Raw genomic sequence first — 16,154 nt, 5'->3', positions numbered from 1 at the left:
GGGAGGGGACAGATGAGATGTCACTTTAAGTGAGAAGCTGATCACTTCCCACTTCCTGCAGCTGACCCATATCCAGTAAATACGCAGCTTCAGTGGCCCACTTTCTCAACATGAATCTTGGACTAAGCTCAGTGAATCTCAGTTGATGCCAAGTGGACAAAGTGAATTAAAAGCTTATTTTAATTTAAAGTTAGAGCAGAACATGATGCTCCCTGGAGGCAGAGTAGCTCAGGGAAGGTCAGTAACACTGCACACTCCTCTTTACACACTCCTGGGACACTGACATTTGGCACTTGATTCCCCAATTGCTTGAGTGCAAAACACTCTGGAAGACATAACACTGAATATTTGGGACTAAAAGTTATTTATAATGGCCGCGCTCGTCTGTTGGGAAACAGTGACGCAGCGTTCAAGGTAATTTAGCCCCGTGACAAATATTATTGCACATAATGAAACTTATTAATTTGGATTTTGCTGCTACGATCCCAGAGCAACTCTGCGGTAACTCATGAGGCCGTGGGTTGTGAGTTTGTTGGACTCAGTGGGACAAAATATGTGCTGCCAACCCAATGCAACACCCTTGTAGAGCCTAAATAACTGCATAAGGTTTTAACAAAGTTGCTTCAACACTTACGAGAAGAGCTTCTTGGACCAGAAAGCGACCCCGGGCCACAGCTCTCGGACAAGGACAGCTCTGGACAGGTTCGCTTTGATGTCCGCCAACAGTTCCGTGGCCTCCCGGTCCAGGCGATCCGAGTAAGGCAGCAGCCTGTTATACACGATCTCCTTCTGGGGGATAAAGCCAGCATGCCCAACCACAGCCATATTCCACTGATGCTCAGATCACTTTCCTGCTGCAAAAAAAGAAAATGTTCCTCTTTCTCTAATGACTGCTGTGCCTTCTGAGAGAAGCGCTGCAGAAGTTAGTGGGCATAATCCGCTGTGTCCAGCAAATGGGCGGAAGGCAGGCGATCACAGGTGGGGGTGAGAAGTGTGTCACGCTAATTGAGTAAGCCGTGAGCAGCGGACGGCCGGTTCTGCTCTGACCTGCGCGCGCGCTGCGCCACCTCTCACTTCTCACCTCGCAGATACCCACCTGCGACCTGCGCACAAGGGTGGGGTGGAGGGGTCACAAGGTTTGTGCGTCCGGTGACGCACGATAAGAGGTCGTACAAAAAAATGCCCGCGTTCTGCTGGATTTGAGAGACTTGATTTCAGCACCTGTGAGCCGAATAAGGCCAGGCTTTGACAAATGAAGGCCTTCATGTGGGTAGCCTACCGGATGGTGGACTGTGAGGAAATCAGAAAGGCATCATTCTGGACTACAAATCCCAGAGGGCCTATATCCGTGCGTACTGCAAAGTACTCTGAAGAATAGGATGATCTGGTAACTGGATTAATGCCCCTGTGCTGTTCTACTGACCCTCAGTGGTTGTTATGGGGATAAATGAAGGGCATGAATGGGTCTGGTGCATTTACCCAATCTGCATCTGTTTATCTGTCTATCTGCTTCATTATGCTACTGAGAAAACAAATTCATGCATTTATGCCTCTGTTGCATACCACAGAGACATTTATTTATCTGTGCACCTGAATGTGCTAACAAATAAACAAATTCACCCACTCTTAACAGTCCCGATCATGTTCTCCATGTCTGCCTTTGAATTCTTATCCTGATCTTCTCCTTCTCCGAACTTGCGTTACTGTGCACCCTTCTGTGTAAATCCTTTTACTTTAAGCCAGTGTAATTCTCTGACCACTACATGCTTAGAGTGGTGCCGGCAATTGCAGGATATCTTCTGGTGCTGCTCACAGCAAGGGCTGGGAGCAGAATGCAAAAGCCCTTTTGGTTCTCTGGCATGGTTACCTTTGAAATGGGGCAATTGCTGCAGCTTCACCTCAGCCCATTCTTAAGCTGCCTGATTGCATGAAGTGCCCTGTTTCTCAGTCCTGTCTGGGTCTCACCAGCCGCCCTTCTGCTCCTTTTGAAGACCTGTCTGTGGCCCATGATGACCCTGCAACCTCCCTCAGCTTCACCTTTTGGAGACAATGTGCAGAGTGCCCTCTGTAAAACTATTTCATCTTTAGAAACACACAGGAAGACAGGCAGAGTCTCTGAGAAAGATCCCAGAACAGAGTGTGCCTTCCACATGGCATATCTGTCCAAGAGTGTCATGCTGGCCTTTGCCAAGTAATCTCACTCAAGTCTTTACCTTTTATATCCCTTCAGATCTTATTAATTTGGGGCTTTTTTTTCTTTCTTCTCAGAGCAGCGACAGCACCTGCTTTCACTGTCTCTGCCGCTGAACCGCTTCCAGGATGAAACATGGTGTCTGTCCTCATTTGTTCTTGCATTGTGATGTTTCCAGGTATCTAGACATAGATAATTTGTTTGAACTGTGTGTCTGTGTATGGGCACAGGCGCTTGCATGTGTGTGCACACATCTGTAAGATTCATTATTCCACAAGTGGAGACCACAGATGGAAAATGTGATTCTGGATGATGATGCCTTTTTGACTCAGCAGGGAGAAGACTGAACAGAGAGAGTGACAGAGAGAGAGAGAGAGAGAGAGAGATGGAGGGAAGAAAATGATGGAGCAAAAGAGAGAGAGAGAGAGAGAGATAGAGAAAGGAAATGGAGGTGATGGTCCCACTGGAAGTAGATGTTTTTGTACTCCACCGACTTGCTTATCTTTACCTCACAATCTGTAGATATCAAGAAAAATCATAACAAATACTAACACACACACACACACACACACACACACACACGCACACACACACTCTCCAGGGATTTATAGTGATGCCAGTTTTTTTGCTCCTAAAATATTGGAAAACTCGTTAGCCAATAAGTGTGTGTGTGTGTGTGGTGTGTGTGTTTCTGTGTGTAAGTGCATGTTTTAGTGTCTCTCAGTTTGGAGAGTAAAGAGTGTAAATGATGTGTCTGGGAAACCTGCATCGAGACGTCAACACACACACACACTCACACACACACAGAGAGTTCCTTCCATCCAGCTGGGTTTCTCGCTGGGAGATATGCAGCCCAGTTCATCGCCAGACAGACGGGTAAAATATGGCCCCCGCTCCTCCCTCACACACACACACACACATACACACATGCACGCACACACACATGCACACACTCAAGCAAATACATAACCACATTAGTATTTTCTACAGAGCTAACTGAGCTGTCTGCATGTTCTTAACTCAGGTTTCACTCGCACCGACTTCTGTTTCTTTTGGATGCTTCAACAACAAATTACGGAGGAAGCTGTGGTAGGAAGGTGAGAAGGAAACAAGGAGACAAGGAAATAAGGAAGAGCGCAAAAAGGAGACAGACATTCCATCACAGCTCCCGCAGAGCTGCAGCAGGGACGAGTCTACCAGCCGTGATTTCTTATTGTGCAAAAAGGCAGAGCAGCAAGGAGTCCACAGGTATGCAAGGTTAATTCTCTATTCATCTTCCTGTTCTTCTTCTTCTTCTTCTTTTATCTCCTCTGCAGCAGCCCTGCTTGCATTGTGCAGTAGAGTAGCAGTATAGTTGCTATATTTCATGGTGACTACATTTGATTTATGTGTGAACAGGAATGAGTCCGCTGAGAGGTTTCCCCTGGCTTTTGACATTCCTCTATGCAGCAGCTGTGTGTGCAGGTACCACACATGTTTAAAGACACACATACCGTACCTGCATTCAAATATATGCACGCATACATTTTGTTTTTTGCCCCATCATTGATACAGAAGTATACAATCTTGCACAGACCACACACTTGTGGCTCCTTTACAGGTGTGAGTGGTGCAAAGGTCGACAATGTGTCAGAAATCTGTCGTCATCCATGTGAGGAGCTGGTGGACTTGCTCACTGAGATCCATGGCCTGCGTATTGTCACCAACAGCCTGCTTGATGACCTGGAGAAAGTCGTAAGACACACAAATACCCGTGGATGTATAACCTGCATGCTGGCATCTGTTTGTCGGATGCTACTTTTCTTTCTGTATGGAATGATCAAGAAATTGCATTTTAAATGAAAAAGGATATTGCAGAAAATAAATGTCAGTTTTCTTTTGTATAAAAAGAAGAAGTTTAAACGCATGAAAATTTCCAGTTGACATTTTAACCTCAGTAAAACAGTGTAAAATCAATTCTAACTAATTCTCTGATTATTGTAAACAAACGGAGGCAATTCCAAGCCCACCAGCCTGTGCAATGCACTTTACATCGTACTTGACTGGGTAGAGCTTTGTGGGAAATCTGTGTGGCAAACCAACAGAGATTAGCTCTTCTTCCAGGGCAAATGGAACAAGCAGTGACATCCCTTTTTCTGGCAGGAATCACTGTGGTTTGTGGTTAATGTCCTGGTAATTTCATTTTGGAGGGAGGGGGGGCAAGCAGAAAGAATACCATCAGTGTTAAAACTAATTGACTCAGCCAGTATTCTGGCCTAATTCAATAGCTGTCTGTGTATTAATATAGGTCAATAGATACAAAAAGAAAAAAAAGTACTTTTTCTGATGACGACTAATTTTTGCAAATGCAGCATGTATGTGTTTGTATTTTCAGTCAAAAGAAAACGAGGAGATGCGCATAACTTTGGATGAGCTGAGCAACGACAACAACAGTAGCAGCGGCGGCAGAAGGATCAACAGTGACGACAGCAGCGGCGGTGGCGGCAGAAGCAACAGTGACGGCAGCAGTGGCGGCAACAGCGGCAGAAGCAACAGTGACGGCAGCAGCAGCGGCAGCGGTGGCGGCAGAAGCAACAGTGACGGCAGCAGTGGCGGCAGCAGCGGCGGTGGCGGCAGAAGCCACATCAGTGGCAGCGGCAGCAGTGGCGGCAGCAGTGGCGTCAGCAGTGGCGGCAACAGCGGCGGTGGCGGCAGAAGCAATAGTGACGGCAAAGGTGGCGGCAGCAGCGGCGGTGGCGGCAGAAGCAACAGTGACGGCAGCAGCGGCGGTGGCGGCAGCAGGAGCAACAGTGACGGCAGCGGTGGCGGCAGAAGCGACGGTGACGGCAGGAGCGGCGGTGGCGGCAGCAGCGGCGGTGGCGGCAGAGGCAACAGTGACGGCAGCAGTAGTGGCGGCAACAGCGGTGGCGGCAGCAGCAACATCAGTGGCGGCAGTAGAGGCATCATCAGCAGCAGGAGTCGTGTCTATGGTGATGATGATGGTCATGGTGGCGGCCTTGGATATGGCGGTGATCTCGATGATCTTGACAGAGACAGGGATGTCTGGTGTATGCAGGATGGACGAGTGTACCAGCACGGGGACGATTGGGAGGTTGACAGCTGCACCTCCTGTGCTTGCCAGGTCAGCATTGAACAACCCTTACATAACTACAATCTAAAGTATTAGCAGTTAAGTGTTTCCTGGGAGAGAGCCAAGCAAGTCTTTGATTGAATGGAAGATCTGTCATAGATGGACCTGCATCACCTAGGTTACATGGTAAATCTATTATGCTGCAATCACTTCCATCTTTATCGTAAATTCTATTTTATATGTAGCCCTGAGCAGTTTTTAAGTCTTTCAGGGGAAGTTCAAGCCAAATCTCAAGACCTCATCCTGACCTAAATCCAAGACTTTTTGTGCTATTTCGTTTATTTATTTTAATACGCAACATCTTAACTTGGATTACTCGGGACATGACTCTACACGACTTGCCAAAAAGCTTGATTTGACCATGAGTTCAAGAATTCCAGAGAATAGGTGCAGCCTAAACTTATAAGAACAGTTTGACAATTTGGGAAATACACTTAATCACATTCCTATTGAGAGTCAGCAGGACTTTAGCTTAGGTTCGCACAAAAAACTGGTTCAGGTTAAAATCCACCTCTAAGACTCATGCTATGTCTGCTTGGTTTATTCTGCACTAAAAACAAACTGTAGAAATGACAAATTGTGGTTTTATGAAGGGTTATGCACTAAGCTGACAGTCTCCTGGCTGTAGCTTCAGATATGAGAGTGGCATCAATCTTCTCATCGGAGGCTTACTCTAATTTTCCAAGATGTCAAACAGTTCCTTCAGAAAGCACAGCATTAACCAGTTGGGGGGGGGGATGCTTCAGTTTCACTTGAATCCAATGTGGTTTCATTTACTTCCAAGGCAGCCTTTGTTAGTCTTCCATATTTTATTCCTGCTTCAGTCTGTTTTCCTTCGTAAGACATCATTAGTTTTGTCAGCGATGGATTGTGGGAGTAGCCAGACTTTATTATGAATCGTGACAGCACATCGTTCCTCTGAAAGGACGGGCATTTAACAAAACATACGGCTCAAACTGGTTTGGCTAACAATATTGTTACAGGTTCTGAATGTGTGACTGCTGGTCTGTATCTTCCTTGCCTTGTGTAGCGTGGAAAGGTGGTGTGCGAGCAGGTGTCTTGCCCTCCTGTGTCCTGCATCAATCCATCCTTCATTGATGGAGAGTGCTGTCCTGTCTGTCTCAGTGAGTTTGCTTTGTCCGTAACTCTCATTTCATGTGGAAAACGTGTGCTAAGAGCGCAAATTTTGACAAAGGTATACCAATAGTGTATGTGTGTATAAAGATAAGGAAGACGGCTGGTCCCCGTGGTCTGAGTGGACCGACTGTTCGGTCACCTGTGGACGTGGAGGGCAACAGAGGGGGCGATCCTGCAACGGCATCAAGCCGTCGTGTGCCGGTCCGTCGGTCCAAACCCGCAGCTGCATGCTGATGAAGTGTGACCGCAAGGGTAGGACATCACTCAGCATGTCTGCTCTGTCACATGACATGATACAGTTTATTTTTTGTGATTAGCTGAGCGCAAATTAACTGAAGATTTCTCAAAGAGCAGAACTTCAGAGGAATGTATTTTAGAAATTGGAATCATAATTGGAAACATGTTGTAGCTCTGTGAAAGTTTGACGTTGTGGAGCTGTGATGGTGGTCTGTGTCGAGTTCTACTTTTCCGGGCTATAAAAAAACTGGACTTTTTACAATCTTTATGTGCTTGTCTCACATGCAGTACGTGCTGATGGAAACTGGGGCCTTTGGTCTCCTTGGTCTGCGTGTACAACCACGTGCGGTGAAGGCAACATCACACGGGTTCGTCTCTGCAACAACCCCCCGCCACAGAAGGGGGGCCGGGGGTGCTCGGGCAGCGCCAGGGAGACACAACCTTGCAACAACACGCTCTGCCCGAGTGAGTATACGAGCACAAATGCACATGCGGCGTGCGATGTACTGATTAACTGGCGTACAGGTTAATTATGTGTTTGTTTGTAGTTGCCGGAGGCTGGACAAGCTGGACCGAATGGTCACTGTGCTCTGAGTCGTGTGGGGGAGGTCTCATGAGTCGTCAGCGGGAGTGTTTGAACCCCGCCCCACAGAATGGCGGGAAGCCTTGTGCAGGAGATGCTGTGGACTATGAAGCTTGTAACAAACAACCATGTCCTATAGGTAAACCTTAACCCTGACCACAAACCTCAGGCTGTGGGTACGTCTTAACCTGTGCAAGGCTGGGTCAGATCACTTCAGCAGATCACTCGCACAAACTACAGGCGTCCTGTGTGTATTCTACAACATGTGTGATGCTGTTTGTTAGTTTTTGTTGCTTCTGTTTTTTTAAGTACAGGCCACATGGAGGACTTTGCTTTTGTGACTAGTAAGAGCACTTAAAATGTTCATCTTCCATCTTCAGTGTAAATAAGATGGAATAAAAACTGCATTATCATCATTTAAAAAAAACAAATATTTATTATTATTATTATAATTTTAAGATATTATATTGGAATGAAGTATTAAAAATATAATCAAGTAATCCTTGTCAGTGTAAATATAATTTAACTCCAAGTGCAATCTGTGCTGATTATATACTCTTGAGTCAATTATTGAACCTAATAATGCATCAAATATAAATCCTTGGGGTAATTTAGGTGACACTAACCCATCTATAATCTTGGATTATTTGGATTGTGTACAAAAGATTTTGTCACCTTCATGTGCACTTTTGTATGTGTTTTCAGACATATGTTTGCTGTCAAATCCATGCTTTCCTGGGGTGGAGTGCACATCACATAGTGACGGTTCATGGGAATGCGGACGCTGTCCTTTGGGTTCAAATGGCAACGGCACTCACTGTGAAGATGAGAATGAGGTAATAAGAGCAGGAAAACGATCGGACGTGACATCACACGCTTAACGGCTCATTGTCACTGATGTGGGGAATTGGAAACAACAGTTTGATGATTTTTGTCCCATATAATGAGGTCAGTGTCTCCACATCTGTTATATGAATTGCCCTGAAGTTCGGTGCGTTTCCCACAGGCTGAATTCTAATCACTTTTGTTATCCCAGCAGTTTGTTTTATGACCAAATAGTCGACAAATGAATGAAAGTACAGCTTACTTTGTGTTCAGTGCTATTTACCAAATGTTAGCATGTAAACACACAGACCAATATGGTATACATCATACCTTCTAAACATCAACATGCTGACATTGTCATTTTAAGTATGTTAATGTGCTGATGTTACATTTAGCTCAAAGCCTGTGAGAGCCGTTAGAATAGACTCTTCATTGGACCTTTTCTGGCCTAGTCTGACAACATCCAGGACATGTCGCACTTAAAATGGGTTTTTACACTTTCCAGATGGCAGAGTTCAACCTCTTGTCTGTACTTGAAGGCATCATGATCATCTAATCTGACATGGTTACCATCTCGGAAAAAATAAACGTTGCGCAGTCCGATCCTGGCAGAGGAGAGCGCCTGCCGTCAAACCTTTCTATTTACACCTAGTGTCTGATAATGTGGTTAATCTCTCCATCTCTGCAGTGTGAAGTGGAGGATGTGTGTGTTACAGAGTGTGTAAACACAGACCCAGGGTTCTACTGTCTGCCCTGTCCTCCCCGCTATAAAGGGCCTCAGCCATTTGGTCTCGGGCTGCAGGAAGCGTTGAAAACCAAGCAGGCAGGTGTTTTCCTCTGTGAATATTAATTTTCATTTGTATAAACTCCTTTCTTTGTCTTGAACGACGATCAAGAATCACTTTTGTATTTTCAAATGCTTCTTTTGACTGTAGGTATGTGAACCGTACAATCCTTGCAAAGACAACACACACACCTGTCACAAGTATGCAGAGTGTGTGTACCTGGGATTGGCGTCTGAGGTTTTGTTCAAGTGTGTGTGCGCTGTCGGGTTCGCGGGCGACGGCTTCCTGTGCGGTGAAGACTCTGATCTGGACGGCTGGCCCAACAACAGATTACCCTGCAAGAAGAATGCAACTTATCACTGTCAAAAGGTATGAGGATTAAAAAATAATAATAATAATCTGATTGGCTGGAAGTGCTTTGGCTGGATGTGATTCCACTAATCTGAGTCGTGACTGGCTGCAGGATAACTGCCCCATGCTACCAAACTCTGGACAGGAAGACCTGGACAGGGATGGACAGGGAGACGCCTGCGATCCTGATGACGACAATGACGACATCATGGATGAGAGGGTGAGACAGCTGAGTGGCTCAGACTGACAACAGGTGAATGTTCACATCTCCTGTCTGTGTATGTGCGCGTGAATGCATGAATGTGTGTGCTTGGCACAGGACAACTGCCCGCTGTTGTACAACCCTCGGCAGTTTGACTCTGACAGAGATGGGGTCGGGGACCGCTGTGATAACTGTCCGTTTGATAGCAACCCGCTGCAGACAGACACGGATGACAATGGAGAAGGAGACGCCTGCAGCATCGACATCGATGGAGACGGTAGGAGCTGCTCACTGCAATAATGCTTTAAATTTTTCTTTTCATTTTGTTTTTTAATTGAGTTCAGTTTGCTTTGCCCGTAACAGATTAGTTTCAGTACTAGGTTTTCTTTGTTTTATTTTTTATAATGACTTAGGTTTGTAAGTACACAGTATTTTTTGAGATGTTTCATTTCAATTAGCTCAACTACTGTAATATTTCCACAACTGCTACTATTAGTTGCTTTCAGTCACAGTTGAGTGTCCCAGGGTGCATTATAGATTTTCCACAGATTTTTGAGGACAGAATTACTGGATTTTATCTGGAAAAAGAAAATAAATTCTGTTGTAATGGACACTACAGACCAGGATCAATTGGTAGTGTAATAAAAGAAAGTGGATTTAGTGTTCAGGCGCTCTTTAAATATGGACCGAATTACATTTACCCAAACCAAGTCTTGATTTATATTGGAGTGTAAAAGCTGCAGAAAATACATTTTCCCTGTCTTTGTGTCTTTCTCCAGAGGTCCTGAATGATCGTGACAACTGTCCCCTAATCTACAACACAGACCAGAGGGACACAGACCTGGATGGTGTTGGAGACCAGTGTGACAACTGTCCCCTTCTACACAATCCACTGCAGGTCTCTGAAAGAAAAAACACAAAATGTTTAAAACCACACGTGTACCTGCTGAAAATTAGTTTAAAAATGACATTGATGGAGTGTTGTTGCCTCATAGAAGATCTGTTAAGGGATATCAGTTTATCAGTGGTCCTTTTTTAACTCTAAGAAAAGAAAATCTGCTGGTTGAGGTAAAACTAGGCCAGACTTGTGATTTAACTCTATTTTTACGTTTGCAGCTTGACTCTGATAGTGACCTGGTGGGGGACATGTGTGACGACAACGACGACATTGATGAGGACGGCCACCAGAACTCTCTCGACAACTGCCCCTACATCGCCAACAGCAACCAGGCCGACCATGACAATGACGGGAAGGGGGACGCATGCGATCATGATGATGACAACGACGGTATCCCTGACGACCGGGACAACTGCAGACTGGTGCCCAACAGGGACCAGCTGGATTCTGATGGTCAGTGTGCTGCTTCTGTTTCTCTACATCTTTAGATTGGCAGATTGGACTTCTCAAAACAACACTAAAAGGACTTTCTCATGACATTTGCACATCATCTCTTGGCAAAAAATGAATCCAGAAAAGCACATGGCTGCATTCTGTCTCCTCATTTGGCTCTCTCGCAGGTGACGGTAGCGGAGATGAATGCTTTGATGACTTTGACAACGACAGTGTTCCAGATGCGCAGGATCCCTGTCCCATGAACCAGGATATCGGGTCTACAGACTTTCGAAAGTTTCAGGTTGTTTTGTTGGACCCTAAAGGCACCACGCAGTCAGATCCTCTGTGGGTGATCCGCAGCCAAGGCACTGAGCTGCTGCAGACGGCCAACTCGGACCCTGGCATCGCTTTAGGTCAGATTATGTCAACCACAAAAAGCAAAATGAAAATTGGTAGCCTACAAAACTAAAATCCGTTTGTTTAAACAGGATATGACAAGTTCAGCTCTGTAGACTTCAGTGTCACATTTTATGTAAACACCAACCGAGATGACGACTACGCAGGCATTGTGTTTGCCTACCAATCCAGCCAACGCTTCTACGTCGTCATGTGGAAACAGGTGAGGTCTGAGTGCTGACGATCATTGACGAAAACTGGCTTCATCAATGAAATTCAGCCTGATCTGCCCTTTAAAACTTTTCATTTTAAAGACAGATGTCTTTATGCATCTTCAAACATCACCTTCACCTCCTTTGTTGTTCTATTTTATGTGCTCACACAGTCTCACCGGCAAAAAATAGAAAAGTGCATAAAAGACTTTTTTCATGCACATCTTTTCATGTGCGGCGTCAGTCCTCACTCAGTTGTGTACTACTGTACAAACATCGGCTGAACGCTCACTGCCTTTTATCCTCCGTCCTCTTTCTCTTTGTGAGAGCAGGTGTCTCAGGCCTACTGGGAGAAAAAGCCGTCTAAAGCTTTTGGCATAGCGGGAGTTTCAATCAAAGTGGTCAACTCCACCACAGGACCAGGGGAGTATTTACGCAATGCGCTGTGGCACACCGGAAACACCAGACACCAGGCATGAATCGGTCTTGCACAGACCATCCTTTATTAGACTGGTGTAAATAAAGTTCAGAAACTAAGGTGCAATTTTACATGTGTGTGTGTTTCAGGTCAGAACTTTGTGGCATGATCCCAATAAAACTGGCTGGAAGGACTACACCGCATACCGCATGCACCTCATCCACAGACCCAAGACTGGATTCATCAGGTACACAGACTGTCGTAACAACTCTAAAGAGTTTTATCACAGGACGATCTAACAGTGCTCAGATTTCTTCAGTCGAGATACTTGGATGAGACTGACCCCAAAATTTCCAGCATATGTGAGAAAATTATTCTTTTCCCTTGCGTTCTCTCATTATCATCTGGAAAACGTAGCTATGCTATTTCTACAGCCAAGGAGTGCATTAAGAAAGACAACTGGTCTCTGAAACTGTATAAGTATCGAGTTAAAGCATTTGTCGCTTGGCTGGTTTTCCTCTTTGGAGCTAATTTATGCTTTTATGCTGAGTTGTCATAGGAAACATCTGGATTATGATCATGGGAATCATCCAAATTTTAAAGTTTCACCAAAATGTTTGGAATTCCTTAGAGGAACAACAGCTCCTCCCAAGTAAAAATGTATGGTATGAAAAGAAACTTGCTGGCACTGCAGACCTGCTGAAGACTCATGAACACCATGACCACTCAGTGACAGTAACAATACTGATTTGTAAATATTCAATGCAGACTTCTTGAATCAGGCAGAAGTAACAGATGTGACGCTCCCTGCTTTAACTGAAGCCAGTTTACAAAAGGTTTTAGTTTCCGCAAGTGGAACAAAACAGATATCAACTCTACACAATAAATGTGATAAAAAAGTAAGCAAAAAAAAAAAAACACAAAAAAGAACTAAAACAAAAAAACACTGACCTGGCCCTTTAAATCACACTTTCGGTACCAGTTCAGTTCCTGAAGGTTTTAGTGCAGCAACAATCTGCTGAATAACTTCTTAAGTTTGTGAAAATCACATTCAGTGCCACCTTTACAAAAGAAATTTACCCTCAGATATTGTTCGAGGATATCATCAGTCTCCAGGGGTTATTTTCTAACAGCTAATTCACTTTCTCTGTCTCGTACCCAGTTCTCCTCGACCTGCCACATCTACTTCCACTTAGTTGTACCTCTCACCAATAGAAAAACACACACAACACACCCTGCAGCAATGAATTTTCTGTTATTTGGGCTGTTTTTGCTGCAGATAGAGAAAACAACATCAGTGCTATGGTAACAAGGTTTTCAAACTTAGGGAAAAAAAATGAGGGGAAAGAGAACAAACTGTGATGTGTCAAGCCCAGTTGTACAAATTATTCTCCTGTTTTTGAGGCTGGGTACTGAATGTAGGATGACTGTACGCTTATTGAATGTGAGAATGAAAAGAAGCTGCAGCTCTTTGATTTTGAAGGATAGACACACATTGATATTTTGGATAGTTGCTATGAAGCACTGTTGTAACTGCTTTGAATACAGCTCCATTTGACGTCATGTCCTCATTGTAAGCCCTTACAATGAAAACTTTTAAAATGAGCACTAACAGGATATACGACTGGATTATTAATACCCATATATTAAACACATAAGCAGCATTTTAATGTTGTGGTTGGCTGACGTGGTGCTGATTCCTGCTCTTTTATAGACTTATGGGTTGTCTAATTTACTGTATAACAATACATCATATTTTAGAAGATTACATTATACTTTATATGGATGGACCTGGCTGTAATGCTGCCCAGAGCCATGAGGTCCGTTCTTGAGGTACACAAATATACTGCCAGACGGGCTGTTGAGGGCAGAGTGGGATTGGAGCCATGTCTTGTAAAGTAAATTTGCGAAAGCTGTGGAAGCGGCTTGTTCAGTTGCCAGAAGAAAGGCTGACTGAAAGGAAGAGCACCCACATATCCTCGGTCAAGAGATGCTTCTGCTGGGTTTTTTTGTTTGTTTGTTTGTTTTCTTGTTTACATTTTATTTTTGGGATCAATTTGCACTGTAATATAAATGTATTCACTTAAATAACCAAAATATTTGGATGTGAGTTTTGTGTCACAGTGATGTGAGGTCTGAATCTGTGGTGAAACACACCATGAATGCTGCGTGCGATGATGTGAGCTGTGTTGTGTTCCCATTGCAGGGTGGTGGTGTATGAGGGCAGGGACATTTTAACCGACTCGGGCGCGGTGTACGACCACACCCTGGCAGGAGGCAGGTTGGGACTGTTTGTCTTCTCTCAGGAACACGTCCTCTTCTCAGACCTTAAATATGAGTGCAGAGGTAAGATATCTTGTCAAAACATTTGTCCTTTACTCAGCAATGTAAAAGTACTCCATTATGAGGAGAAGCTGTACATTCAAAATCTGCTACTCAAGTAAAAGTACAGGAGTACATACTAATATTCTGTATTCTATACATCATCATGAGAATGAGTGTGTGAGCAGCATGTTATTGCTGCTCATTTACTTAATATAAAAGTAAGTCTTTAAGACCAATGAATAGAATAGAATAGGGGCAATCGAACTGGCGACCCTCCGGTCACAAGCCGCATCGCATCCCTCTAAAGGGTCACTGAAAGTAAACCTTGGGGTCGTGATAGGAAAAAAACCACTGCTACACAATTTGTTTTATATGTTTTTATTAACATTTTTCTCTGATTCTTGTTTTTTTGTGAAAAGCTTTATTGTTTTTTTGTAAGAGGTCAGGAGCCAGAAAGTTCGGGAGGACCTGATTTAATGTTGAAAACAATAAATTTGGCATTTTATAAGCTTCTATCCTATATTTCAAATTCAGAATCTTAATTTGTAGCCACAAATAAACCTTTAAAATGAATGTGATGGAGTAGAACATACATTATCAGAATCATAATACTTCATACTTTATTGATCCCAAGGGGAAATTGGGTTTGTTATTATTTCTTAACTGTAATGGAGTGTAAGTATAAAGTAGCGGAAAACGGAAATACTCAAGTACAAGCACAACACTTGACTAAATGTATTTTCCACCACAGTGATCACTGCATCTTTGTCCTCCAGCGTTTGCAAATCAGCTCCTCTTGTAAAAATAGGCTCATGTGTCTCTGATGACCGCATCTGTGACCTGTTTTCTCGATCTCCCTCCTCAGATAACTGAACAAGCCACCAGAGATCCACATTCATTTCAGAGAATCTTAACACGACTGAGTGAGAGAGAGAGAGGGAGGGGGAGGGGGAGGGGATGCACCAAACAGGCCTTCATCCTGCCAAGACTATCAATTAGTGACCATCATCTATCTATCAGCTTTTTCTATGCGGCAGTATTGATTTCAGGCTGTCTCATTCGCTGTATTTTACTGTAAACACTTCCGGTGACAGTAACCTATTGTTGCTTTTCAGTTGCTTTTTGCTATTGGTTGTAAATATAATTATTTATTGCCAGATGCCAGATATAAAAGGGAGTGAATGGAAGATTAACTGGTGATGGAGTGAGCAGAGCAACGTGCAGATGTCTGGTAGTAACTTATCAATAAAATACTTGGATTTTTTTTCTCAATTGTTTCTTTTATTTATTTATTTTTTTATTTTCTGATGAGGCCTGTACATTGTGGAAACGTGGTCTCTAGCGCCTCTCAGTGGTGAAAGTATTTATTACAAATGATGAGAGAAGGACCTGAGCTCATGAACAAGTCAGCGATGGAAAAAAATATGCAACTAATTTATTTCAGTTAAAGTGCTAATAATGCATTTTAAAAACCCTCCAATTAAAAGTCGAGCAAGAGAAATACTTGACTTTAGAAGTATTATTAACAAACTGGATTAGTTATTAAAAGTGTTTCGTTTCTAACATTTTAATAGCTGTCATATAAAAAGTACATTAATTCACTTTGTAATGTAAGAAATATGAGTAGAAAGTAAAAGAAGATGAAATTTCTCAAATAAAATCCCAGTAACCCTAAATTGTACTTACTCAATAAGTAACCTACAGTGGGCTTTTAACTTTTCTACAGCTGGGTAAATAAGATTGTGTTTGGTAGTTCTTAACAGATAATAGAAGATTAATGATTAGATATCTTGGAAAAACTAAACAAGTACCAAGTACGTTTTACTCGACTTTCCTGTCCATTGTCTGCAACAAAAGCAAAATAGAAAACTTTTTCCAGTTAGAAATCCGAGTGTCCAAAGAAACACGACCTTGAGTCTCGGGGAAAATAAATCCCGTGTAATGACTCCAAACACCAAACCTGTTGAACCGGTTGGAGAGGGAAGTGCAGGGACGCACACACACACACACACACACACACACACTACCT

At 43.6% G+C, this 16,154-nt stretch overlaps 2 protein-coding genes across 4 annotated transcripts in view; one reads left to right on the top strand and one right to left on the bottom strand.

Annotated features, from left to right (window-relative positions):
* Positions 1–948, bottom strand: part of LOC124052912 (proteasome activator complex subunit 4B-like) — a 30,771-nt gene extending 29,823 nt beyond the window's left edge. Inside the window, exon 1 of the mRNA XM_046377696.1 lies at positions 635–948. Coding sequence (XP_046233652.1) covers positions 635–825 — 191 coding nt within the window. The 5' untranslated portion in view covers positions 826–948. The remainder of the gene's footprint in view (positions 1–634) is intronic.
* On the top strand, positions 82–15,439 carry LOC124052913 (thrombospondin-2-like). Of its 3 annotated transcripts, none has more exons than XM_046377697.1 (22): positions 82–237; positions 3,216–3,439; positions 3,590–3,655; positions 3,792–3,925; positions 4,566–5,312; positions 6,352–6,445; positions 6,546–6,710; positions 6,984–7,160; positions 7,244–7,417; positions 7,984–8,114; positions 8,792–8,926; positions 9,039–9,257; positions 9,352–9,459; positions 9,559–9,718; positions 10,221–10,339; positions 10,558–10,792; positions 10,960–11,187; positions 11,263–11,393; positions 11,715–11,855; positions 11,950–12,047; positions 14,007–14,146; positions 14,991–15,438. In XM_046377697.1, exons 1-22 carry the CDS (start codon positions 146–148, stop codon positions 14,996–14,998), a joined length of 3,726 nt encoding a protein of 1,241 aa, XP_046233653.1. In that variant the 5' UTR covers positions 82–145; the 3' UTR covers positions 14,999–15,438. The 3 variants fall into 3 exon arrangements, with proteins under 3 accessions (XP_046233653.1, XP_046233654.1, XP_046233655.1); XM_046377698.1 differs by lacking the exon at positions 82–237 and adding an exon at positions 277–414 and having other exon boundaries at positions 14,991–15,439; XM_046377699.1 differs by lacking the exon at positions 82–237 and adding an exon at positions 1,251–1,387.
* Positions 15,440–16,154: the final 715 nt, after the last annotated feature.

The sequence above is a fragment of the Scatophagus argus genome, chromosome 21 (genome assembly GCF_020382885.2).
Source record: "Scatophagus argus isolate fScaArg1 chromosome 21, fScaArg1.pri, whole genome shotgun sequence".
Lineage (NCBI taxonomy): Eukaryota > Metazoa > Chordata > Actinopteri > Scatophagidae > Scatophagus > Scatophagus argus.
This window is presented reverse-complemented; position numbering and strand designations above follow the sequence as displayed.

Excerpts from the sequence above, each read along its gene's own strand:
- LOC124052913 (XM_046377697.1), top strand. The coding sequence starts at position 146 with ATGCCAAGTGGACAAAGTGAATTAAAAGCTTATTTTAATTTAAAGTTA. Across the intron at positions 3,656-3,791 it reads TGCAGCAGCTGTGTGTGCAG|GTGTGAGTGGTGCAAAGGTC; the intron begins GTACCACACATG and ends GCTCCTTTACAG. Across the intron at positions 10,340-10,557 it reads TTCTACACAATCCACTGCAG|CTTGACTCTGATAGTGACCT; the intron begins GTCTCTGAAAGA and ends TTACGTTTGCAG.